This window comes from Panthera leo, chromosome B4 (genome assembly GCF_018350215.1).
Source record: "Panthera leo isolate Ple1 chromosome B4, P.leo_Ple1_pat1.1, whole genome shotgun sequence".
Lineage (NCBI taxonomy): Eukaryota > Metazoa > Chordata > Mammalia > Carnivora > Felidae > Panthera > Panthera leo.
This window is the reverse complement of record NC_056685.1, coordinates 63,632,879-63,660,616: the sequence shown is the minus strand read 5'-3', so window position 1 is coordinate 63,660,616 and position 27,738 is coordinate 63,632,879. Positions and strand designations below refer to the sequence as shown.

The 27,738-nt window shown below is 40.0% G+C and overlaps 2 protein-coding genes across 11 annotated transcripts in view; one reads left to right on the top strand and one right to left on the bottom strand.

Annotated features, from left to right (window-relative positions):
• The window catches only part of AMN1 (antagonist of mitotic exit network 1 homolog), a 55,688-nt gene extending 46,636 nt beyond the window's left edge, over nucleotides 1–9,052 (top strand). The window contains exon 7 of the mRNA XM_042946214.1: nucleotides 8,837–9,052. Within this exon, the coding sequence (XP_042802148.1) occupies nucleotides 8,837–8,910 (74 nt within the window). The 3' untranslated portion in view covers nucleotides 8,911–9,052. The remainder of the gene's footprint in view (nucleotides 1–8,836) is intronic.
• Nucleotides 9,053–13,144: 4,092 nt separating this feature from the next.
• Nucleotides 13,145–19,488, bottom strand: ETFBKMT (electron transfer flavoprotein subunit beta lysine methyltransferase). 10 transcript variants are annotated; one of them, XM_042946207.1, is made up of 7 exons: nucleotides 19,356–19,488; nucleotides 19,208–19,234; nucleotides 18,926–19,078; nucleotides 18,166–18,316; nucleotides 17,402–17,844; nucleotides 15,204–15,334; nucleotides 13,145–14,397 (listed from the first exon to the last, which is right to left on the bottom strand). In XM_042946207.1, exons 5-7 carry the CDS (start codon nucleotides 17,725–17,727, stop codon nucleotides 14,054–14,056), a joined length of 801 nt encoding a protein of 266 aa, XP_042802141.1. In that variant the 5' UTR covers nucleotides 17,728–17,844; nucleotides 18,166–18,316; nucleotides 18,926–19,078; nucleotides 19,208–19,234; nucleotides 19,356–19,488; the 3' UTR covers nucleotides 13,145–14,053. The 10 variants fall into 10 exon arrangements, with proteins under 10 accessions (XP_042802141.1, XP_042802137.1, XP_042802142.1 ...); XM_042946203.1 differs by having other exon boundaries at nucleotides 19,208–19,488; XM_042946208.1 differs by having other exon boundaries at nucleotides 18,926–19,063; nucleotides 19,208–19,488.
• Between the last annotated feature and the right edge of the window lie 8,250 nt (nucleotides 19,489–27,738).

The following is a 27,738-nucleotide window of genomic DNA, read 5'->3' as shown; positions in this document are numbered from 1 at the left end:
AATGTTGAGAGTTTGTGTTTTAAAGGGTGGCAGAACATGCCACCCCAAAATACGCTTCTTTAGGATAAGGATTTTTTTTTTTTTTTTTTGAGCTGATTGTGTCTGAGAAACAGCAGACAACCAGAGAGCTCTGAAAATGGAGAAGTTATCCTTTTGTAAGAGAAACTTGCATTTATAAAGGAAATCTCCATCTGTAAGGATCTCCCCCTCTACACCAGGAAGGAAAAGGGTAACTCTAAATCCAAGAGAATCTTACCAATGGAGGAGACACCAACCTAAATGTGTATAGCAAATCTTACCTTTTACTCCTTACTGTGCTTTTTCTAGTAACTTCCTATAATTGGCCTGCCCACTCCACCCCAATATCTTTCTTTTGTCTTTAGCTGAAGATGGGATTTGAGGTGGTGGCTAGGGCTGTCTCAGGGAGTTTACTTATTTTCCCTCGGTATCTCTCATGCATACATGAAATAAGTAAACATATTAATAAACTGGTTTTTTTTTCTGGTTAATTGCCTTTTTTTTTTTTACAAGAGTGTCTCAGCCAAGAACTTAGAGGATAGAGGGGAAATTGTTTTTCCTCCCCTACAGTTTCTACAGTGTTCTGGCAAGGGATCACTAAATACTTAGAGAATCCACAGTTTCTCCATATAGCATAATAAACTCATAGGCACCAAATACTCCTCCTGTTCAAACTCACAGTCCTAAATACTCTATTTTCTCAGGAAAAAGGTGCCTGGGGAGACTTTGAGTAATATAATACTGCCATCTAGCCTCAAAATCTTTAAATTACATAAAAATATATTGTATGGTTACTATTGGAGGGAAAAGTGTCCTCTTATTTATGTGCAGTAATAAATTTCTATAGAAGAATGACTCAAATAGAGTTAGAAAACAAATATGTATGTTTGATAACATATTCCTAACTAGTAAAAATGCCAAAATAATCCTAAAAACAACTAAAATGAAATTGGGAAGTATAGTTTCCAATTTTGTTCTTCTTTTCAAAATTGTACTGACTGTTCTGGGTCCCTTGAATTCCCATGTACATATTAGTGATGAAGTTTTAGGGTTTGGAGCTGACGGCCAAGAAAGAATTCTTGAAGACATCTTTGGTGCAAAAAGGTGATTTTATTAAAGCACAGGGACAGGACCCATGGGCAGAAAGAGCTGCACTGGGGTTGTGACCAGTAACTCATTATATACCCTCAGGTTGGGAGAGGGTCAGGGACAGTGTAAGTCTCTAAGAAATTTTGGAAGCAAGGTTTCCAGGACCTGGCAGGGGGGTGGCTAACTGTTGTTAGGAAAACACCATTTATTACCGTTTAGTAAAGCCTCAGTCATGAGACCCTTCAGATGTATATGAGGAGGCCATAATCTTTTTTTTTAATATATGAAATTTATTGTCAAATTGGTTTCCATACAACACCCAGTGCTCATCCCAAAAGGTGCCCTCCTCAATACCCATCACCCACCCTCCCCTCCCTCCCACCCCCCATCAACCCTCAGTTTGTTCTCAGTTTTTAACAGTCTCTTATGCTTTGGCTCTCTCCCACTCTAACCTCTTTTTTTTTTTTTTTTTCCCTTCCCCTCCCCCATGGGTTTCTGTTAAGTTTCTCAGGATCCACATAAGAGTGAAACCATATGGTATCTGTCTTTCTCTGTATGGCTTATTTCACTTAGCATCACACTCTCCAGTTCCATCCACGTTGCTACAAAAGGCCATATTTCATTCTTTCTCATTGCCACGTAGTATTCCATTGTGTATATAAACCACAATTTCTTTATCCATTCATCAGTTGATGGACATTTAGGCTCTTTCCATAATTTGGCTATTGTTGAGAGTGCTGCTATAAACATTGGGGTACAAGTGCCCCTATGCATCAGTACTCCTGTATCCCTTGGATAAATTCCTAGCAGTGCTATTGCTGGGTCATAGGGTAGGTCTATTTTTAGTTTTCTGAGGAACCTCCACACTGCTTTCCAGAGCAGCTGCACCAATTTGCATTCCCACCAACAGTGCAAGAGGGTTCCCGTTTCTCCACATCCTCTCCAGCATCTATAGTCTCCTGATTTGTTCATTTTGGCCACTCTGACTGGCGTGAGGTGATATCTGAGTGTGGTTTGGATTTGTATTTCCCTGATAAGGAGCGATGTTGAACATCTTTTCATGTGCCTGTTGGCCATCCGGATGTCTTCTTTAGAGAAGTGTCTGTTCATGTTTTCTGCCCATTTCTTCACTGGGTTATTTGTTTTTCAGGTGTGGAGTTTGGTGAGCTCTTTATAGATTTTGGATAGTAGCCCTTTGTCCGATATGTCATTTGCAAATATCTTTTCCCATTCTGTTGGTTGCCTTTTAGTTTTGTTGGTTGTTTCCTTTGCTGTGCAGAAGCTTTTTATCTTCATAAGGTCCCAGTAATTCACTTTTGCTTTTAATTCCCTTGCCTTTGGGGATGTGTCGAGTAAGAGATTGCTATGGCTGAGGTCAGAGAGGTCTTTTCCTGCTTTCTCCTCTAAGGTTTTGATGGTTTCCTGTCTCACATTCAGGTCCTTTATCCATTTTAGGTTTATTTTTGTGAATGGTGTGAGAAAGTGGTCTAGTTTCAACCTTCTGCATGTTGCTGTCCAGTTCTCCCAGCACCATTTGTTAAAGAGACTGTCTTTTTTCCATTGGATGTTCTTTCCTGCTTTGTCAAAGATGAGTTGGCCATACGTTTGTGGGTCTAGTTCTGGGGTTTCTATTCTATGTGTCTGTTTTTGTGCCAATACCATGCTGTCTTGATGATTACAGCTTTGTAGTAGAGGCTAAAGTCTGGGATTGTGATGCCTCCTGCTTTGGTCTTCTTCTTCAAAATTACTTTGGCTATTCGGGGCCTTTTGTGGTTCCATATGAATTTTAGGATTGCTTGTTCTAGTTTCGAGAAGAATGCTGGTGCAATTTTGATTGGGATTGCATTGAATGTGTAGATAGCTTTGGGTAGTATTGACATTTTGACAATATTTATTCTTCCAAACCATGAGCAGGGAATGTTTTTCCATTTCTTTATATCTTCTTCAATTACCTTCATAAGCTTTCTATAGTTTTCAGCATACCGATCTTTTACATCTTTGGTTAGATTTATTCCTAGGTATTTTATGCTTCTTGGTGCAATTGTGAATGGGATCAGTTTCTTTATTTGTCTTTCTGTTGCTTCATTGTTAGTGTATAAGAATGCAACTGATTTCTGTACATTGATTTTGTATCCTGCAACTTTGCTGAATTCATGTATCAGTTCTAGCAGACTTTTGGTGGAGTCTATCGGATTTTCCATGTATAATATCATGTCATCTGCAAAAAGCGAAAGCTTGACTTCATCTTTGCCAATTTGGATGCCTTTGATTTCCTTTTGTTGTCTGATTGCTGATGCTAGAACTTCCAGCACTATGTTAAACAACAGCGGTGAGAGTGGGCATCCCTGTCGTGTTCCTGATCTCAGGGAAAAAGCTCTCAGTTTTTCCCCATTGAGGATGATGTTAGCTGTGGGCTTTTCATAAATGGCTTTTATGATCTTTTAGTATGTTCCTTCTATCCCAACTTTCTCAAGGGTTTTTATTAAGAAAGGGTGCTGGATTTTGTCAAAGGCCTTTTCTGCATCGATTGACAGGATCATATGGTTCTTCTCTTTTCTTTTGTTAATGTGATGTATCACGTTGATTGATTTGCGAATGTTGAACCAGCCCTGCATCCCAGGAATGAATCCCCCTTGATCATGGTGAATAATTCTTTTTATATGCCGTTGAATTCGATTTGCTAGTATCTTATTGAGAATTTTTGCATCCATATTCATCAGGGATATTGGCCTGTAGTTCTCTTTTTTTACTGGGTCTCTGTCTGGTTTAGGAATCAAAGTTATACTGGCTTCATAGAATGAGTCTGGAAGTTTTCCTTCCCTTTCTATTTCTTGGAATAGCTTGAGAAGGATAGGTATTATCTCTGCTTTAAACGTCTGGTAGAACTCCCCTGGGAAGCCATCTGGTCCTGGACTCTTATTTGTTGGGAGATTTTTGATAACCGATTCAATTTCTTCGCTGGTTATGGGTCTGTTCAAGCTTTCTATTTCCTCCTGATTGAGTTTTGGAAGGGTGTGGGTGTTTAGGAATTTGTCCATTTCTTCCAAGTTGTCCAATTTGTTGGCATATAATTTTTCATAGTGTTCCCTGATAATTGCTTGTATCTCTGAGGGATTGGTTGTAATCATTCCATTTTCATTCATGATTTTATCTATTTGGGTCATCTCCCTTTTCTTTTTGAGAAGCCTGGCTAGAGGTTTGTCAATTTTGTTTATTTTTTCAAAAAACCAACTCTTGGTTTCGTTGATCTGCTCTACAGTTTTTTTAGATTCTATATTGTTTATTCCTGCTCTGCTCTTTATTATTTCTCTTCTTCTGCTGGGTTTAGGCTGCCTTTGCTGTTCTGCTTCTATTTCCTTTAGGTGTGCTGTTAGATTTTGTATTTGGGATTTTTCTTGTTTCTTGAGATAGGCCTGGATTGCAATGTATTTTCCTCTCAGGACTGAGGAGGCCATAATCTTGAAGTATGATTGACAGCATATATGTTCGGGCAGTTGAGATAAAGGAAGTAGACTTACAGGATCCTTGAGGTTGGGATAATGTTCAGCTAAGATTCTCTTTTGCCCCCAGCAAAGTGTCATCTTAGAGGCAGCTGAGCTCGTAGTGGGAGGTCACTCTGCTGGTTTCAAGGATTTGTCAGTGGGCTGTAGGCCGTAAGAGAGTTTAATTTTTCATTTGCCTCAGTTTCCCACATCACCATGGCAAGCACTTAAATCCCTTTCCTTTTGTTCTTGGATAGCCAGGAGTGTCCAAGGAATATCACACGTATTCCACCCCGGGGGGGGGGGGGGGGGGGCGGAGGGGGGGCAGAGTGTGCTGTTAGCCTATACCTTGCCCTCAGTGTGCCCCATGCTCCCTCATCTTCTTAATTTTTTTTAAAGATTTTATTATTTTTAAGTAATCTCTACATCCAACGTGGAGCTCAAACTTACAACCCTGAGATCAAGAGTCACATGCCCTACCTACTGAGCCAGCCAGGCATCCCTTGTCAATTTCTTAAAAAAAAAAAAAAAGGCAACCGGGATTCTGGGAGAGATTGCATTGAATCTGCAATCAGTTTAGGGAGTATTGCCGTGTTAATATTATCTTCTGATCTGTGAACACAGCTATCTTTCCATTTATTTAAATCTTGAATTTCTCTCAACAATGTTTTATAGTTCTCAGACTTTTTCACTTCTTTTGTTAAATTTATCTCTAAGTATTTTATTCTTTTTGATGGTAACATAAATGGAATTCTTAATTTCATTTTTGGATTGTTCCTTGCTAGTGTATATAAATCATTTGATTTTTGTATATTGATCTTGTATGTGGAGCCTTGTTGAACTCATTTACTAGTTCTAATTTTTTAGTGTATTCCTTAGGACATTCTGTATACAGTATTATATAATGTACAGGTAATGATAGTTTTACTTTCTTACCAATATGGATGCCTTTTATTTCTTTTTCTTCCCTAATTTCCTTGGCTAGAACCTCCACTGCAATGCTGAACAGAAGTGGAAAGAGCAGACATCCTTATCTTGTTTCTCATCTTAGTGGGGAAACATTAGTGTCTCATCATTAAGTATTAGCTTTTTCCTAGATGTTCTTTATCAGGTTGAGGAAGTTCCCTTCTATTCCCAGTTTGTTGAATGTTTTTACCATTAGTGTTGTAAAATGCTTTTTCTGCGTCTATTGAAATGATAATGTGGTTTTTGTCCTTTAGTCTATTGATATGGTGTATGTCATAGGCAGAATGATGCCCCCACCCAAAGATGTCCACATTTTAATGCACAGGACCTGAGTATGCTATGTTACATAAGATTGCAAATGGAACTAAAGTTGCTAATCAGTTGACCTTAAAATAGAGATTATCCTGGATTATCTAGGTGGGTTCAGTGTAATCATAAATCTTTATAAGTGGAAGAGGGAGGCAGAAGGAGAATCATAGAGGTGGCAGCATGAGGACTCTGTCCCATGTTGTTCCATTTGAATATGGAGGAATGCAAGGAATGTGGTGGCCTCTAGAAGCTGGAAAAGTCAAAGGTAAATCCTCTCCCTTGAGCCTCCAAAAAGGAATGCTGATCCATTTTAGCCCAATGAGACTTAATTTGGAATTCTGACTATATAATATAAATTTGTGTTGCTTTAAGCCAGTAAGGTTGTAGTAATTTATTATATTAGTAATAAGAAAATAATACAGTGTATTACATTAATTGATTTTCAGATGTTAAGCCAACCTTTCATTCCTGGGATAGATCCCAGTTGATCATGGCATATGAGCTTTTTTATATGTTGCTAGATTTGATTTGCTAGTGTATTGTTGAGGATTTTTGAGTACATATTTACTAGAGATATGGGTCTGTAGCTTTGTGTGTATGTGATATCTTTATTTGGCATCAGGGCATCAGGGTAATACTGGTCTTCAGAATGAGTTAGGAAGTATTCCCCATTTCGGCTCTTAGTAAAACCACTCCAGCTTTGTTAATAGTTACTGTTTTCATGATACAGCCTTGTCCATCTTTTTGCTTTCAAACTATTTAAAGCCTGCCTTTAATCTAGATTTCCTCTATAATAAATGATATTTTTAAAATTTACATTAGGGGTGCCTGGGTGGCTCAGTTGTTTGGGCATCTGACTTCAGCTGAGGTCATAATCTCACGGTTTGTGGGTTTGAGCCCTGCATCAGGCTCTGTGCTGACAGCTTGGAGCCTGGAATCTGCTTCAGATTCTGTGTCTCTGCCCCTCCCTCACTCACATTCTGCCTTTCTCGCTCTCTCTCTCAAAAAATAAATAAACGTTGGGGCACCTGGCTGGCTCAGTTGGTTAAGTGTCGGACTTTGGCTCTGGTCATGATCTCACAGTTCATGGGTTCAAGCCCCATGTCGGGCTCTATGCTGATAGCTCAGAGCCTGGAGACTGCTTCAGATTCTGTGTCTCCCTCTCTCTGTGCCCCTCTCACACTCGCACACGCTCTCTCTCTAAAAAAAAATAATAGTAATTAAAAATAAATAAATAAACGTTGAAAATTTTTTTTTCTAAATTTACATTAGAGAGAGCAAGGGGAAGAGGCAGAGGAAGAGAGAGAGAGAGGAAGAATCTCACTCTGAGCATGGAGCCTGACATGGGGCTTGATCCCACCACCCTGAGATCATGACCTGAGCTGAAATCAAGAAGAGCTGGACATACCTGAGCCAGCCACCCAGGCGCCCTGATACATTTTTTAAATGTTTATTTAGTTTTGAGAGAGAGAGAGAGAGGGAAAGAGAGAGCACAAGTGGGGGAGGAGCAGACAGAGAGGGAGACATAGAATCTGAAGCAGACTCTGAGCTGTCAGCACAGAGCCCGACGCAGGGCTCAAACTCAGGAATGTGAGATCAGGACCTGAGCTGAAGTTGGTCGCTTAACTGACTGAGCCACCTAGGACCCCCACCCCTGATATTTATATGACAAAATAACTACATTTGTTCACTTACAAGCTGCTTTTAATTTTTTTTTTTTTTTAACGTTTTATTTATTTTTGAGACAGAGAGAGACAGAGCATGAACGGGGGAGGGGCAGAGAGAGAGGGAGACACAGAATCGGAAGCAGGCTCCAGGCTCTGAGCCATCAGCCCAGCGCCCGACGCGGGGCTCGAACTCACGGACCGCGAGATCGTGACCCGAGCCGAAGTCGGACGCCCAACCGACTGAGCCACCCAGGCGCCCCTACAAGCTGCTTTTAAAAAAAAATAGCTGCTGATATAAACCTTTGTTTTTTGAACTATAATTCTCATTTCATACAATCTGATTCTCTTGCTTGCACTAAATCTTGGCATTTTGGCTTATTTTTGTATTGCTTAAAATCAAATTTAGGGACCATATATTGGGCCCAATTTTTTTTCTATTGGTTTGTGAAATCTGTAACTAACAACCACTAACCTAGAAACTTTCCAAGACTAGTTTGGAGATCTGTTGTATATACAACATAGGCTGTATCTATGGAACAAGTTTGGTAAACTTGTGAATAATTTTTAAAGCAGTAACATTTTATCAGTATTTTTGCTTTAATTCATATTTTTAAAAGATCTTATAAAATCAATTTTGCAAAAGAAATGTAAACCATATTAAAACTGCTGCTATACATTATGAATAACTGAGAACATCTAAATGTCCAATAATATAGATTGGTTAAATCATAATGAATTCATATAATAGTTATCGATTAAAAATCATGCTTTATAATAATATTGTATGATGTGGAAAATGTTTACCTACCGGTCAAATTGTTCTAGTAACTGCTCCTTCCCCTAACCATTTATATTGCAGCTTTCCAAGGTGCTTTACCACACCTATAGGTTTTCTTTAATCCTGCTCACTCCTTTGTAAATAGTTGTTTCGTTAAACCCTGTTCAAGCACACCACTTTAGTATGTCTGTTTCCCACCAGGACCCTGGGAAAGTTCAAACACAGACTAATGGTGAAATTATACCATTACTCTCTGGTTGGTGAAATTAAGATGAAATTACAGAGAAAATAATGAATACCCATTTTTAAAAAGTATTACTATGACATGTGCACTGCAGCTAATAAATGAAGGTTACCATTAATTAAATGTTTTTAGTTGTATGCTATTCTTTGTATATCATGCCCTTTAATCTTTTAAATACCCCTATGAGATATAATAGTTATTATCACCCCTAGTTTATATTGAGGACATAATAAATATTTCTGATTATTGTGAGTTAATATATTGTCATTGTTTTCTTTTGTAGATCATTCACGAGAAGTCCTGGAGCAATTAGTAGGCCCAAACAAACTAAAGCAAGTGACTTGGACTGTTTATTGATGCTTATTGAAGCTTATCAAAGCAATGATCTTCATACTACATTCCCAGGAAACAATGGTTTTTGAGATTGGCTTTCCAATAATGTGGTTTTTGCTTTGAAGTTAACCAGACTCTTAAACATTTTAATAGTGGTATTATTCTATGTTTGTTTGAGGAGTCATTGTTTTTGACATGGTAAGCCTAGCATGCCCTCTGATGTATTCGGGGTCGGGGTGGGGGAGTATTGTGTTTGTTTCTTAAATAACAAAGTTTTAAATTACCAGTTTTCCCTGGAGATTTCCTTCTCCTACTGACATATTTGAGCCATTATAAGAGAAATTTTACCAATATGAATAACCATTAGAATTCTAAGTATCTCTAAAGGCATAATTACCTTCCTAACTATTTTCTGGCCCCTACCTTCCTGAAGTATTTAAGTGCTCATTGGCTAAAAGGAAAGCTGAACATCAGGCCTTTAAATCTTCCCAGAATTCAATATTTCAATAAAACAAAGAAATAGTTTAATGCCATAAACCCATGACATCATACACCTCAGCCATTCAGCATATGAATGTTACTGAGGCCCTTGCCCAGCCACTTACTTTTTATGGCTACTTTTTCCAAATACGTGCTATGCATCTATGAAATTTCTTCCTTAAAAACTGCATTCAGGAATGTGTAAGAATGAGTAGCTACAACATATCATTATAGAGGCTGTTTCTAAAGCTCTGTTGGTTTCACATTGTGAAACAAATAGCACAGGTCTTAGTTTTCAAACGAATTGCTCTTTTATGATCACACATATACAGTGAAATATAGTGTTTAAACTACCCCCAAATTCAGAATATTCCCTGTGCCATGAGCCTGTCTCAGTGGGACTTTCCTAAAGATTTTCTATTTTAACTCTGATGTAGTGCAAAAGAAGGGAAGTATAGCATAGGCAAAATTCTTCTACATGTTTAGAAGGAGGGTTTACACAGTCAACTCTATTTCTTGACCTTACTATTAATTACTTTATAAATATGGTATGTTTATAGTATGGATATATATATTGCCCCTCAAAGGTGGTACATATGTATATGTGTAAAATGGGTAAAGCCTGTTTTACCTGTGAATTTTCTTTTAAGTAGGTTCCACCAATGTGGGGCTTGAACTCATAACTCTAAAATTAAGACTCACCTCCTCTACGAACTGAGCCGGCCAGTTACCCCTAAAGACAAATTCAATAAAATTTAATAGTAAACATCAAACAAAGTAGCTTTTTCCTCTCTTGGGGAAACAAGTTTTAAGATCTAAAGATCAGCTTTTTAGGGTCTGTAAAGGATTATCTTCCTAAAGCACTTTGCAGTTTAATATTCTTGACTTTTTATATTGCTGGTTGTATTAGCTATTTCTATTTAAAATTTCAGGGCCCCATGCCTATCTATCTCTATCATCCTCACCTGTTACCTTTATCTCTATTTTTCTCCTTACCATCTATCACCATCTGATATCTTGTCTATTTTTTGTTTACTCTCTGTCTCCCCACCCTAGAATATAAGCTTCACGAAGGCAGAAAAAATTTTTTTGCCGTTGCTGTATTCCCAGTATCTAGAACAGTATCTGGTACATAACAAGCACCCAATATTTGTTGAATTGATGGACACAGAAAAAAATAAAGGACAAAAATAAATAAATAAAAATAATACCCGTACTTCCAGTTTCCAGTCCGATGTTATAAAGAGATTGGAAGTCATCACTCCTGTCCTCAAAAGATAAAAGCTGAACAAACTGAAAGTCATTAAGTGCTACAATACTGCTTGTACTATAAGTGGACTCGGCCTAGTTATAAATGTATACCACTAAAAAAAATTTTTTTTAGTATGTATAATTGATATCCTAAGGGAAGAGAGAGAATCATAGAAAATGCTCAGTTAAAAGCAGAGAAGGCACAGGGCACCTGGGTGGCTCAGTCAGTTAAGCGTCTGACTTTGGGTCAGGTCATTATCTTGCAGTTTGTGAGTTTGAGCCCCACTTCACGTTCTGTGCTCACAACTCAGAGCCTGGAGCCTGCTTCGGATTCTTTGTCTCCCTCTCTCTCTGCCCCTCCCCTCCTCTCTCTCTCTCTCTCTCTCTCTCAAAAATAAACATTTAAAAAAATTTTTTTTTTTAAAGCAGAGAAGGCAGGGGGCACCTGGGTGGCTCAGTCAGTTACGCGCCCGGCTTCGGCTCAGGTCATGATCTCACAGTACATGAGTTCGAGCCCTGCATCAGGCTCTGTGCTGACAGCGCAAAGCCTGAAACCTGCTTCAGAGTCTGTGTTTCCCTCTCTCTGCCCCTCCCCTGCTCACACTCTGTCTCTCGCTCCATCTCTCTCTCAAAAATAAATAAACATTAAACAAAAAAAACTTTAAAGCAGAGAAGGCAGGACAAGAGTAGAACACCAAAAGGAAACCAGGAACTCGGGCAACAAATAGGAGACAGTTACAAATATGGAAGATATTAATCCAACTATATCAATAACCATTTTAAAATTGAATGGTCCTTTTTTATTATTATTTTTAATGTTTATTTTTGGGGCACCTGGGTGGCTCAGTTGGTTAGGTGTCCAACTTCAGCTCAGGTCATGACCTCACAGCTCGTGGGTTTGAGCCCCGCATCCGGCTCTGCACTGACAGCTCAGAGGCTGGAGCCTGCTTCGGATTCTGTGTCTCCCTCTGTGTCTGTCCCTCCCCTGCTCATGCTCAGTCTCTCTCTCTCTCTCTCTCAAAAATAAACATTAAAAAACATTTTAAAAATTTAAAAATAAATGTTTATTTTTGAGAGAGAGTACACGCAAGCAGGGGAGGGGCAGAAAGAGGGAGACACAGAATCTGAAGCAGGCTCCAGGCTCTGAGCTGTCAGCACAGAGCCCGATGCGGGGCTTGAACCCATGAACCGTGAAATCATGACCTGAGCCGAAGTTGGACACTTAACCGACTGAGCCACCCAGGCGCTCCCTGAATGGTCCTTTTTTAAAAAAAAGGATTTTTTTAAGTAATGTCTACACTCAACGTGGGGTGAGATCAAGAGTCCCATGCTCCACTAATTGAGCCAGCCAGGCACCACTAAATGTGAATAGTCTTAATACAAACCTGTTTGTTAAACTATGAAGTCATTCACGGCTCACCATTATATACATGGGAGATTTTAAAATAAGTAACATTTGGATACCTCAACGACCTTCTTGTGCCCTCCAAATAAATCATCAAGAGAGGATAATAGAAGCAGGGTTCGTAGATATTTAAGCTTAAATCTTCTCTTTGTCTCAGGTTAATTTCCACAGTGCTCCAGAGTGTAATTTTCTCCAATTTTCTCTTTCTTATCTTGCTAAGAAGGGCAATAACCAGCAGAATACTCTGAATCTTCAAAGGATATGTCAACAAAACTCTTTCCTCTCAAATATCATCCTATGCCATTGTAGCCTATAATTTCTATTAATTTTAACCAAGGCTGAATAAAAATGTACAGTTGATAATGTTTGAGACCCAGTAAACCAGCAGGAATTAGATGCACAAGAGTTGTTTCAGTAGGCTGGAATAAACTCTAACATCCAAGTTCAAGAATCCCAAGTTCCTCTGCAGCCCCAGCTCCAAAATTCCCATCTAATTATCCTATTTTCCTATCTAAGCAACAACTTGTTCTTTACTGCTTTCTGCACATTTCTGCTGTATGACTATAACTGATCACATCTCCTTGGTACCCTAATCCCAGTGGCATGCATGTATTATTAGAAAGCTTACATATAATGCGTATGTTATAAACAATTCCTAAGCAGTGTATAAGAATGTGAGAGCACATTAGAAAGGCTGCATCTTCTACTTCACTTGTAACATATATGATGCTGGTGTTTAGTTTTAAATTAGAGAATAGAAAATATAGTACATAGGGGCACCTGGGAGGCTCAGTAGGTTGAGCGTCCGATATCAGTTCAGGTCATGATCTCATAGTTCATGAGTTCAAGCCCTGCGTTGCCTTGCTGCTGTCAGGGTGGAGCCTGCTTCAGATTTTCTGTCCCCCTCTCTCTGCCCTTTCCCCGCTCGTGCTCACTGTCTCAAAACTAAACATTTAAAAAAAAGTAAAAAAAAAAAAAAAAAAAAGGAAAAGAAAGAAAATGTAGTACATATAATTAGTACAAAATTATAAGACCCAAAGGTAAAACCTAGGTCTCCCTCCCACCCCAGTCTACCAGCTATCTGGTACCCTACCCCGAACGCAACCACTGTTACCAGTTACTTATTTATCTTTTCAGGGATAGTCTATGTATGTTGCAAGCAAATACGTATTTTATATGTGAACATATATGTAAGTACATATGTATATCTTTTCTATATAAATAGTGGTATACTGTACATATTCTTCTTTACATTCTCACTTATGTCATAGGGTTTTTTCTGATTTATCAGATCCTGACAACCTGGGACATGTAGTGGTAGCATAACCAATTTCTAGCTAACCTTAGAGAGACATAAAGAGGCATCATAAGGTGTCACAGTACAGAGTATGTAGGAAATTCTAGAATCCTTATTTTTATGCATGACTGTCCATTGAGATCCTATTATATATTATGTACTTTATGCTTTCATTTAATATAATAGCCTTTGAGGTGAGGTTTACCAAGTTTTGTTACAATTTTATAGATGAGGAAATTAGAGCTCAGAGAGCTTAACTACCTGAAAATCCCAACTAGAAAGTGACAGAGTTGCCTGACTCCAAAGCCCGTGTACTCTGTACCATACTAACTGCATCTTTGATCTTTACAGGTAATTTTTTGGAAATACAGCATTCTTATATATTTTGTATTGTGTTTAATTCAAAGATATATCATATAGTTGTCCTCAACTACACGAACAGACTTTGCCACACTTTCTCATTTCTCTCCACTACTTAAATTACATGTTGCTACCATTTTGGTACTGTCTTTTATAGTTCTATCCCTACAGCAGTAAAACTAGAAAATTGTAGGTAGAGATTTGTACATTTGGCATAATGCAGAACTACGTGACAACGGCTGACAAAACTTTAAGCCTTCACATTTTGGAAACAAGATTTGCCATTTAACAGGAACTGCATGCTCTAAACTGGCAGGTCTCTTAGGAGTAAACCCAAACATAGCTATGTCCATCTTAGAAGCACTTGGGACAACTCAAGGCCGAAAATCCCATACTGTGCTTGTTGTCAATCCATTGTTTTCCTTCCTAGTAGGCTCTGGAAGTGAATATTCTACCACTTTGTGCAGCTGATGTTGAATGCTATGTCCACTGAACTGGGGTCGCCCAGGGTCACCAATCAGTACTCGAGTTCTGTGAGCCCAAAAGCAATTCTTCAGCCATTGATGAAGACTGTCTGCAAGGTCTTCATCATAAAACATGTCTCCAAGCACAACAAGGTCCCACTTATCTTGTTCCAAATCCAAAATGTTTTTAGTTAAAACTGGAAAAGGATTCAGTTGGTTCAATTCACAATTCAGTGTGATAGCCATTCCTGCAACTTTAAAAAGAACATAATGCATTGGTATATGCTGGGCAGTTTTAATTCCCTATTGATTAATTTAAGTGATTCAGAAAATCTCCTAACAATATTTTTTCCCTTTTGTTGTAAGTTGTTTTTTAGGTAAAGCAGTTTATACCAATAGAAACCATTTACTGCTTCAGATATATGAATGGATATCCTGAAAACAAAACAAAACAACACAAAACACCTAAAACTGTGGAGGTTTTAACGAACATTTGCTGACCTAGAAACCAAGAGGTTTGGTTTGTTAGTCTAGGAGACAGGGAAACAAACCTTGGGCTTGAGCAACGTGGCAAGTTAGAACTGAGACCCCTGTATAAAACAGGATCTTCAAGAGCTAAATCCTCGGTAAAACTGAAAACTAAAAGAAACTCAGATGAAATTAAAACTTACCTGTCTCATCTTGGGTTTTAATGGACTAAAATCTCCCTTAAGAACCCAAGGCCTCTCCTCACTTCGGTTTGGGGTCAAATACACACAACCTACATATTTCAGGAAATTCGCAGCCCAGAAATTAACAGTGAGTACTCCCAGGCTCCCAAGTGGTATCGCCTTGGGATATCTGACAGACATAAATATAAATCCTGTTAAGAAAAATTTACTTCAGTTTAGGCCTCACAGGATCCTCACAGATAATATCAATATCCCACTGAACATAAGTTCACGATATCAGATTACAAAATACGCATGGAAATAAGCTATCACATTGAGGCATCTATAGATATTTATCCTGAAAGAAAATAAAGTTGAGTTTTAAATAATTTTAAATATGAAATCCTTACTAGGGTCTATGTCGTTGGCCAAGATCTTCGATGCCCCGCCCATCTTAGCAGCAATAGCTGTAGCTCCACATCCACTCCCAAGATCCAATACAGACCTTCCTCTGACAACATCAGGATTATCCAAAAGATACCTAAATAGAAAGAAAGAAAAAAACACTAAGATGGGAGAAGGTCAGTAAGAAGTAGAAAAGAAAAAGCCTTTTTTTTTTTTTTTTAAGCTCTACACCAACATGGGGCTTGAACTCATGACCCTAAGATGAAAAGTCACATGCTCTACTAACTGAGCCAGCCAAGCACCCACCAAAAATGTGTCGTTTTAAAGTACTGAGCACTTTACTAGGATCCAGAAACTGTTACGCACCAAGAATATAAGCAGACAAAATACTGCTACAATCAGGACTCAGTAAGTGAGATCCGAAATTCACAGTCTCCTCTTGATTGTTCATCCTAGAATGGTTTTACCTACTGCTAACATTATAATGACCTCTCTGGTAAGGCACAAAGTCCAGTTCAACTAAAGAATTTGGACCAGGGGTAAATAGTTATCAAACAATGAAGATGGATGAGAAACCCTGAAATAATAAATATCAACTGACACTCGACCTTACTAGTGGAAAGTGAAGAACAGCAGGGACTATGGCAAAGTAGGGGTGTCCATGGCCAGGCTAAAGGGAGAGCTGCTACCCCATCTTCAGCTCACTGTTGCCACACAAAATCCCATGTTATCACATAGTCCTGTTTTTCAAGTCAGAGTAGATTTTTACATGAAGTTTTCCAAGTTTTAAAATGTTAGCAACTGATTTTTTGTTTTAAGCTTACAAGGCCAAACAAAACACATCTGTGGGTGCACCGATGTACAGCCTCTGATTCAGTCTGTTAAGGAATTCGTATTTGAAGTTGATAAACAATCACTTTAATAGATGTCATTTAAAATGTCAATATTTTTAAGGTAGGATGTAAGTGAAGAAAGCTTGAAAATTTGCCAACAATGACCAGAAAATCAGAATTGTTTAACACCTAGAAAGCTTTCCAATCTTCATTCTCTGAAAAGCCCTATATTTACATTTATTTAATTTACATTTAAAACTATAAGCAACATTAATTCTGTTAGGCCATATGATACCTGTGAATGAGAAGTCCTTATCCTTTTCATTTCAGAGCTCTAGAACCTCAAGACATAAACAGGTTTAATCACTTACCAATCCAAGAGCAAAGACCAGATTGAAATGCTCCAAGGTCTTGCCTTTGTTTCAGCAGCTGTGTTTTAATAAAAAGCATAGTGTGAATGTGTGAGAAAATGTTCTAAAGAACACCTTTGTGGGTGCCTGGGTGGCTCAGTCGGTTAAGCCTCCGACTCTAGATTTTGGTTCCCGTCATGATATTGAGGTTCATTCATGATCTTGAGGTTCGTGGGATGGAGCCCCAGGACTTGAGCTGACAGCACAGAGCCTGCTTGGGATTTTTTCTCTCCCTCTTTCTCTGCCCCTCTTCTGCTCGAATGTGCTCTCTCACTCTAAAAATAAATAAATACACTTAAAAAAAAAAAAGAACACTTTTGCAGTCTGGGGAATTAGGAGACCTTAAAAAATGCAGATTCAGGGGCGCCTGTCTGGTTCAGTCAGTAGAGGTGCAACCCTTGGTCTTGGGGACATGAGTTTAAGCCCCACAATGGGCATATGGCTTACTTTAAAAAAAAAAAAAAAAAGCTGATTCAAGTCCAGAGTTCACTTGAGGCATCAATAAGCCACTACAGAAGAGGGAACCTTTGTGGGGCCCACTCATATCTCTTGTTCTTTGAGAGACTGAGAAGATGCAATGATGGAGGGAGTGTGAGGCTCGAGGAGCAATATTTATGAAATTAAACGGAAAGCTGAAGGACTGGGGCTTTAGTTTCCATCTAGGAACTCTGCACTGGCCATATAATATGAACCATGAACCTGAGAATAGTGTGAAATTTCCAGATCATTTATAGCTGGCAATGGTTTTGACAGCTGACCCTAGGGTTTCTCTTGGAGAGAGAACTGTATATGGGGAATTACCTTGATAAGCCTGAAGTAAACTGTTCCAAATTAAACAAACAAGAATTTAGGGATTTGCTCTGGTTTTTTGTGAGAAGGAGAATGCAGAAAAAAGGATCTGTAGAAAACAGAAAGGATCTGAATGGTCCTTAAAGATTCCCATTTCAATTAGGGCAGTACCTAGACACGGCTTGGCCTCCTGGCCAGTAGACTGCCCAGTAAGGATCGCTGTAGGGCCACAGGTCTGCTCTTTGCCACCAGAACTTGCATCTTGGCGTCAAAAGCCGCAACCGGATTTCAGGAGTGAGGCTGCCTCTGTTGGTGACTTCAGTGTTCTCTTCCAGGAAAGCTTTCATCTCAGGATCCAAAACGTTTCCAGTTCTTCTCCAGGGGCTGTGTCTCCAGGGAAACAAGGGAAGACCATTGCTTCTCACAGCTTTCAGAAAGACACCAGAGTGGTTCACAGGAAATGGTGCAAATGTTCTCCCACCCAGGCTCAAAGCCATCAGTCCTTTTCCAAAACACAGGTTCTGTCAGTGATGCTGTTGACAAGAGCTGCTGCTCCTCATGAGGAAGGAAGGGTCTGGCTGCCACACTGATCTCAACTGGAAATCTGTGCGTCTCTAAAAACAGAAATAAAGCTGAAAATTCCAAGGCTCACTGACACATCCAAATCCCATTACACAGTGAGAAAATATTACAGTGTAAGCTCTGTAGCAGATGATTCACAAGTGTAAGTTCATTTCAGATGGAAGTGTTGGTGCATCAATTTAGGAAAATACAACCTTTCAAAAAGGAAGCCTTTTCACAACAAAAGCCTTTTAATAATTTAGAACAACAAATATACATGCATTTGAATCTGAGAGAAATCCTTGGGAACATGCCTGTTACATAAAGTAAGGTTTACCTTTAAAGTGATTTCACACATTGAATAAATCCCTTACCTTTAAGCACGCACCCTGAACAAAATAAAAGTCTGCGGCTTCAGGAAGCTTAGATTCTAGTGGGTGAGGCAGAGTTATTACCAGGGCAAACACTGGTCTTGCTTTTATGAAGCCTTGCCAAGAGTTGTGGAGGTTAACAAACTATAACTGCCTGTGGACAAAGACATATAAATCATACTGAGTACACTCTATTTCAATAAAAATTGTTGTAGCATAAAACATCAATGTAATCAAGATTCAGATGTTTTCCTTAAAAGAAAACTTTGTGGATTTAATTGTCACAAAAGAATATCAACTCCCAAATATCTTTCTGTAAATATCTCTGATGACTCATCTTTCACAAGCCTGGGCCAAAAACGCTTGTTCCAACAGAAAAACACCTTGAATGAGAATAAGCGAGAGTAAGGAACAGCAGTTTAAACACGAACTATACACCCAGTTACTTGGGACCTCTGATCTGTTCTACATAAATGTTTTAAATAGTCATATATCCATCCACTCCAGTATTTAGAGGAGGGGCCCCAAACTCAAACCCTTACTAGGGTCCAGACTGGTGATGAGTGATGCCAATGGTTGTAACAGAAAGACTGTAGCGAACTGGAGATCGTTTCTCAATAGTCCAAAGAGGCCAGCAAACTGGTTCCAGGGAAGAACACTGCCAGATCTTCCCAAGATAATAACCCAGATATTTACACATAAACTCCCACTTGTAAATGCAAGCGATCAATTAAAATATCAAAACACATGCAGGCTAAAATACCTGTCAGGCCACTTGTGTGAACTCGGGACAGACTTCCAGCGGGTGTTAATCATCTCCGGATCGTGCCCTCGGGATCCCAGGGTCTCTAACAGCCTGCCTTCTCACTGGACTCCTTCTATTAGAAGTATCGGGTCAGCCCTTGAATCGCACAAGCTTAAGATTAAAAATACAGCAGAACAAGCGTAAAACTGATTTTGGTTTGGGACACCATGTCTTTTAGACCGACGCTTCCCCCTCCCACTCCAGCACCAATGAAGCATCTGTTATGAACACGCGACTTACGTAGAGGACACTTGGTACCTGTATGCACTGTTAAGGAAAGAAGGGGAAGTTCAAAAGGGTAAGTCCCAACTGTGTGTGTGACCACGTTATTTCCCTCCAAGGAGAACAGGAGTCAGCCTTAAAGGGACAGGCACAGTCCTCTTCTTACCAGGCTGGGCTAACAGGGCCCAAGGAAGCTAAGCCCCCGGACCCAGTGCGTCTTTTCCTGCGTGTTTTAGAAGCGCCCCTGGCGCTTGCGAGCCCCCGCGTGGAGGTTGACGCGCTGCTCCGGGTGGCAGAGGGCCCGCCCTCCTTCCCAGCAGCCTCTCTCTCCCTTTTCCTACCTTTCTTAAAGGGACAGGGCTTCCGGAGGAGGTGGCGCTCGACCTCCCTCTGGGAACAGGGGACAGCCAAACCCTGATTTCTACAAAATCCAGTCAGACTGGAGCATCTGCTTTGTGCCGGGCACGTGTTGGAGAGGAAACAGGTTTCTCTTCGTTTCCTCTACCCTTCAAAGCTTCTTCCAGCTGATCTTAGTCTTAAATTGACATTAAATACATTAACAGAAGAAGACCAAATTGAATTTTGTACCTATGGGGAATGCCAGGTACAGGAGAAATGAAAAGGCAGGAAGATAAAATGAGGATATATGTCATCCTGAACTGAGGAGAAGGGAGTTTGGGACTTCAAAGGGACGGAAAGCAATTCACAGAAGATGAAAAGGAGTAAATGTTTCGTAAACAAATGTTTGCTGCCCCATAGGAAACAATGGGACGTAGAGAGGAATTTTAAGACTGCTAAATTCCTCCCTAATCACATCTAATTCATCTTATACTATAGTCATCTATGGTGATAGCTCTCTTCTGGAGCAGGTTCTCTTTTTAAATTCTTTTAGGCAGTTAGGGGAGGTCAGTTTCTTCCTGAGTCTTTTTTGTACCTTGATTGTTTTCAGCTCAGAAATAATCTGCAGGCCAAAGTGGCATACCTTGGGGCAATTCCTTCTGAGCCCCTTCACACACTTCTAGGCACCCTGCATAGAATGGTGAGCAAAATAGACACAGTATAAGCCTTTTATGACACTTACCTTCAACTGAGATTAAATCATGATGTATGTCTTCCCTTTTACAATAATTTTCATAAATGTACAATGTAAATCTGTTTGCAACCTATATCACTCGAGTTCTGGACCCATATGTCCATCTTCCAACCTTCAACTAAATATAGTCCAAAATCAACTCACCATCCCTCCTGACAACAATTAAAACCTGCTCTGGTGTGCCAAAGGAAAGGAAAATTGACCCCAAATGAAAAAACAGGCAAACCATGTTTCTTCGTCTTAGTTTGCAGTATCTGGCAGCCACCTTTCAAAATTAGAGCTCGTTGCTTCTGTTTTCCATTTCTGCCCTCGGTTTATGGGGTTTCCCATTTTCCCTGTAAACTGGAACTTCTAGGATCTACTAGAAGGGAATGAAACTGTTACCCCAGTTAACAACCCCAGATGCATCCTTATCGTTTCCTTCTTGCGTGAATAGCTATACTTATTTTAAATTGGTAGGCTACACACCTAGCATTTCTGAGTCATTCTGCCCTAGATTTCCTCTATAAAACTAATGACTGTGAATAAAACTCTATTTATTAACTAGCTACTTTTTTAAAAATTAGCTGTTGATGTAAACCTTTGTTTTCTCAACTATAACTTCTTATTTCCACATGCTCTCCCATTCCCTCACTGGCAATAAACCTTAATACATGTTCAAGATCAATTTGTCAAAGAATTATTTTTAACTAGCTTCTGTGTTCTATCCCAGTGAATAGCATGAACAACCCAATTGTTGCCCAAGACACCAGGGAGAAGAAGCAAGCCTAATGTTGCTACAAAAGAGGATTTGTAGTAAAAATCTAAGTGCTCAAGGGGCGCGTGGGTGGCTCAGTCAGTTTAGCATCAGATTCTTGGTTTCAGCTCAGGTCACCATCTCCCGGTTTCAAGAGTTTGAGCTCTGCGTAGGGCTCTGAACTGACAGTGCCGAGGAAACTGCTTGGGATTCTCTCTCTCCCTGTCTCTCTGCCCCTCCCCAACTCATGTTGTCCCTGTCTCTCTCAAAAATAAATAAATAAACTTTAAAGAGAAAATCTAAGTGCTCATCACTGAAGATGCATTTAGTAATGTGAAGCTACTTTAACCAACACTTGGAACTAGGTAAAGGGACTGCTCAATGTCCTTTTCCCACCTTAATATTTTTTTTAAATGTTTATTTATTTTTGAGAGAGCTAGCGCATGCGAGTGGGGGAGGGGAAATGACAGGGAGACAGAGGATCCAAAACTGGCTCCGTGCTGACAGCAGAGAGCCTGATGTGGGGCTCCCAACTCATGAACCCTGAGATCATGACCTGAGCCGAAATCAAGAGCTGGTAGCTTAACCCACTTAGCCACCCAGCTGCCCCAGCCCACCTTAATAATTTTAAAATTGATCCACTTTCTATTCTTAGAACTAGTCTCTCTCCAATCCTGCCTTCCTCTCTTTCTCTATAGTACAACTTAAATGTTTTTTCCTGGGCTATTGTATATTCTATAGTCCAGAAAAGGCCTTACATTCCTGTAAGATAAGATAGACCAGATAAGTCATGAAAAACAGACATGAATTTTTCTTTCTGTTGTTGCTTGGTGTTGATGTATTATTATTTCTTGGTTAAAAGAAAGAACTGTCTTGTTTTTATTAAAATTGACCCAAATGCTACCAAGCAGACTTGCCAAGTGTCTAATAACAATTGAGCTGTCATTTGACTTTATGATATTTACCTCTAAATATCTGCCTACATTTTTCTTTTTCTTCAGAGAGCCAGCTCTCTAATAAGCGACTCTCTTGCAAGTGCAAGTAAAAAATCTTGTTCTGTACTGAAATTTGTCTTCAAGGGTTTTTTTAGTCAATTATACTTATTAGCTAAATGACCTCAGGTACGTTAAAAACCTCCTTAATGAGGAGAACCAGGATATGCCACCCCAAAATATGCTACTTCAGCATAAGAATTCTTTTGAGCTGAAGGGATCTGACTTCCCGAAACCCCTTATCTGTCCGAAGCAGAACATCCCAAAAGAACTCAACTGTCATAAACCCCTTCCTGGGAGCAACTAATCCTCTTACACTTGAGAAATCAATACCACACCCAAACAGACATTGTCTCAAAATTATCTCCTACCTATTCTCCTAAAGAACCACTGATGTTTCCAAAAAGTCATTCCTGTCAGTGCCCTCTCTACTCTTGCCCATCACCTACTGAGTTAGATGTAGGAGTGCCAAATTCTAACCACCCCCTTTGAGTTACTCATGAGTGAGTTCTGTATGTGTTGCATGTTTACGTTCTATTTTTTTCCGTTCATTTATCTTCTCTCAGTTAAATATGAAGATCCCATAAGAGGTAGAGGAAAGCTTTCCCTCCCCTACACTAAGAATCAGTTTTCTCAGCTGTAAAACAGTGATGATGATAATAATAATAATGAATTGGGAGGATTTAATGCAAAAAAGTAAAGTGCTTAGCACAGTTCTTGGCATATTGTAAATGCTTGATAAGTACACTGAAACTGATTATCGTTGGAAATGTGGAGATAGTGTTGGGAAGGCGCAAGACTGGAGGCTGAAGATCAGGTTTTCAGTTAAGACTGAGAGGATCAGATTGAGTTTCAGAACAATGTTTTAAGCTTCAGGTAGAGCATAGAGGCAGGACAGGGGACAAGGAGACCCCTATCGGAGGATGTAGTGGTAATCCAAGCAAGCAATAATGAGGACAGAACTAAGGCAGTTGTGCCAAGGATGGAATTGGACACATCTGAACAGATTCAGGAAAAGTTCCTAGCAGGACTTGGAGGCTAGTTAAATATACTTGTGTAACCATAATGATGGAAAAACCTGAGGGCAAGAATGTTGGTGTTTCTTTCTCAGCTTGACCTGTCCATGTTCTTTAACCCATGCTATTTGATCATGTTCTCCCTTGCTTAAAATCCTCCCTGACTCCCCAGACCTTCCCTATCAGAGTCCAGTTCCTGCTCACAGCTTCCCAGGGTCTTAGGGATCAGTCCCTATCTCTCTATCCTGCCTGGTTTCAAAACGCTCCTTCTCTCTCCTACAGTTTGCTCCCCTGCCTCTGGGCCTTGTCTTCTCACCCTAAGCCTTGATGAAGACAGCAAGCTAGGGCCACCCCCACATAGACAACCCATCTTCACTGTCTCTAACCACCTCCTCATCCTTCAGAACTCAGCTCAGGGTCGAGGCCCTTTGAAATGCCTTCCCCAACACACATACACACTAATCTGGACATTTTCTTAGCTTCTTACGGGTCTATCCGACAAGAATATCATGCAGCACTGTCACTGCCTGGCTCCTCTACTAGACTGAGAGGCAGACCATCTCTTTCCTCTTTTATCTTTTGGCACGGTTAAGATAGTCAATAAATTCTGCTACATGAAAGAGAAAGCAAATAAATGAGTAAATTAACAAACATTACACATCGGTGTCTCATTTTTAAATTTTAACAATTTTACTGAGGTATAATTAACATGCAATAAACTTTACATATTTCAAGTGTACAATTTGATGTTTTGATGTATGTATACACTCATGAAACCATCACCAAAATCAAGATAGTGAACATATTCGGTGTCCCTGTGTTCTCTCACCCCCCACCCCGTCCCTGCCCACATCCCCTCCTCCATCCCCATGAAGCCACTGATCTGCTTTCTGTCACCATAGATTAATTTGTATTTTCTAGATTTTTATATGAAAGCAATCATACAGTATGTACTCTTTTTCATCTTTATTTTCACTCAACATGATTATTTTGAGATTCATCTATGTTGTTTGAGCATCTTTTCATATGCTTATTTGCCATCCATTCATCTTCTATTCAAATCGTCTCATTTTATTTTTTAAATAGTTTTAAAGTTTATTTATTTATTTTGACGGGGGGGGGGGGGGGAGCAGAAAGAGAGGGAGAGAGAGGATCAGTACAGAGCCCAGTCAGTACAGAGCCCAACGTGGAGCTCCATCTCATGAACTGTGAGATCATGACCTGAGCCAAAACCAAGAGGTGGATGCTTAACTGATTGAGCCTTGTGGCTTATTTTAAATCGAAATTGTTGCATTGTTTTCTGTTCTTACACAATTCAGGTACACCAAAAATAGGGGCTTTCTATCTTTGTTTTTCCTCAGTGCCGGGAGAACAATAAAGCTAATGGAATTATATGGAATGATAAGAAAAACATAACTTCTTTTGCCACATTGGGAGAATATTGTTTATAAGTATAATATAATTTTTAAAATTTTTTTAAGTTTATTTATTTATTTGAGAGATAGTGTGAGTGGGGGAGGGGGAGAGAGAGAGAGAGAGAGAGAGAGAGAGAGAGAATCCCAAGCAAGCTCTGCACTGCCAGTATAGAGCCTGATGCAGGGCTCAAACTCACGAAACTGTGAGATCATGACCTGAGCTGAAACCAAGAGTTGGACTCTTAACCTACTGAGCCACCCAGGTGCCCCAACATAACATAATTTTTAAGTGTTTATAAATACAAATTAGAAATAAGTTTGTAAATATATTTCTAATAAAATATTGACACTTCAGTTTTGTTCTAAAAACAGCCTCAAGATGCAAAGAACATAAATTGCACCCAAGGAGGGGTGCCTGGCTGGCTCAGTCTGTAGGGCATGTGACTCTTGATATCAGGGTCTTGAGTTCAAGCCCCATGTTGGGTGTAAAGCTTACTTGCAAAAAAAATTGCATGCAAGGAAGTGTGATTTGCCTCTGCCATCCCAGAATGTGCTTCTCCCCAGACGTTTGAAGTGTGAAGTTAGGGGGTTTCTAGAGCTTAAGCTTCCTTCTAGGTTCTCTCCACCAAACTATCCTTGCAACCATTGTGTAGGACCATGTCGGTGTGAATGTGTAGGTTTTTTCTTTTCAGTTCCTCATCTGAGGTTGCTGCTCCTTCAGGAGGCAAACTTACAAACCCAGGTCACTTAGTCACGCCTAAAAATCCTGACAGCTGGCCCTTTAAAACCAGTTTGCAATGAAAGGGATTGAGCTGTTACTGAAACATGCAATCTTCTGCCAACTAAAGCTACGGTGCCATCTAGTGATAAGCAAGCTTAACATCAGCCAGGTGTGTCAGCTAAATGGTCAAAGAAAAACAAAAGCCAACAAACCCTGCAACTGTGACATAGGCTTAATTCTGTGTAAAGAGCAGATTCTCACTCACAATGTTACCATACACTCGTTCAGTTGTAAAATACGGCAGAAACACTTATCACCGATGATAGCTAAATCCTAAAGTTTAAGAAAGATTTGGTGTCACCCATGACACATTCTCTGCCTGCTTTCTCTCTCACTGCTCTCTTCTCTCCTGCTTTCTCCTTCTCTCCCTCCCTCTCCCTCTCCATCTGTCTCCCTCTCTCCCTCTCAGCATCACCTCTCTCTCTCTCTCTCTCTCTCTCTCACACACACACACACACACACACACACACACACTCCCCACAACTAATCCACCACCAAATCCTACAGACTCTACCTTCAAAAATATACCCAGAATCAGGGACACCTGGGTGCCTCAGCGGTTAAACCTCCAACTTTGGCTCAGGTCATGATCTTGTGAGTTCGTGAGTTCGAATTCTGTGACGGTCTCTGTGCTGACAGCTCAGAGCCTGGAGCCTGCTTCAGATTCTGTGCCTCCCTGTCCCTCTGCCCCTCCCCACTGACAACTCTGTCTCTCTGAAAAATAAATACACATTAAAAACTTTTTACATAAATAAACATTAAAAAATATATGCCCAGAATCTTACCACTTCTCACCACCGGCACTGCTTCTCTCTAGTACAAGTCGCCATCACCTACCATCTGGATTATTGCACTAGCCCTCCTAACCTCTCCATTTCCACCCTTGCTCCTTGTGGTCTGTTCCCAACAGAAAAAGCCAGAGGGATCCTTTGAAAAGGAAGTCAGATCATGTGAATGCCCCCCTGTATGCCCTCCAGTAGCACTGCACCCACCGTGCCTTCCCATCACACAAGCCTGGCCCCTTCTCTGACTTCCACTCCTATCATCTGCCCCCTTCAACACCTTTTCAAATATGCCAGACCCATCATCTTGCTGTTTTCAAATACATTTGCTGTTTCCTGCTTCAGGGTCCTTACACTTGCTATACCACAAATGGTCTTCCATTGGACCACGTGGAATGGTCTTCCCTCGGACCACAAGCACAACTAACCCCTCAGTTGTCAAATGCTTTTTCTGTATCAATTAAGATGATTGAGTGGTTTTCCCCCCTCATTCTGTTAATGTGGTGTATGACATCGATCAATTTTTGTATGTTGAAGCTTTCCAGCAATGACTACCTGCCCAGGAGAACACGCTCCTCACGAAGGACCTCCCGCACCCGTCCCCAGAAGAGGAGAAGAGAAAGCACAAGAAGGAGCACCTGGCGCAGAGCCCCAGCTCCTACATCATGGACAGTGGTTTTGTATGTGGGCTGCTCCACTGTCCTGTACCAACCCACAGGAGGAACAGCAAAGCTTACAGAAGGATGCTCCTTTAGTACCAAAATCACCCCGAATCATCATGCATGGAAACTATTCCAATAAACAGATTTTATATTAAAAAAAATTTTTTTGTATGTTGAATCATCCTTGTATTGCAGGGGTAAATCATGCCTAGTCATGGTGCATGATCCTTTTACTATGCTGTCCAATTCAGTTCTCTAGTATTTTGTTGGAGATTTTTACCCCTCCTCTCTTTTAAGTCTGCTCAAATGCTACCATCTCCATAAGGTCTTACCAGTCTACTTAAAATTGCAATCCTTCCTAAATAAATAAATACATAAATCATAAAATAAAACAGTAATCCTTCCTTTCCCTGTTTTGCTTTTCTCCATAGGTATTCATCCCTTATTTTGCTTATTGAACTGAGGACAGGGACTTGCCATGAGGACGAGGATTTGTTTCCCTTTTCTCCCCCTCTGGTTGAGGCCTAATTCACATTCTCTGAAATGCACAAATCTTAAGCGAACAGTCTGATGAGAGATCTTTTTTTTTTAAGATTTTATTTTTAAGTAATCTTCACAACTGACGTGGAGCTTGAACTTACAACCCCGAGATCAAGACTCACATGCTCACCGACTGAGCCAGCCAGGCACCCCTGATGAGAGTTTTAATAAATATATGCATGCATGTAACCCACGCCTGTCAAATATAAAACATTCCCATTGCCCCGGAAAGTTCCTCCTGCCCCTTCTCATCCAATCTCATCCATCCACCCACCCACTTCTAGGCAGCCACTGTTTTGATATCTATCACCATAGGTAACTATTACTTGTTCTAAAGTTTCACATAAATGGAATTACGCCGTGTGTAGGCTTTTGCATCTGGCTTCTTTTACTCAGCATAACTTTGAGATTTGCCATGTTGTCACTGATATTGGTACTCCGTTCCTTTTGTCACCCAGTAGCATTCCATTGTATGAACATACTTTATCACTTTCTCTGTTTATTGACATTTGTGTTGTTTCCAGTTTGAGAT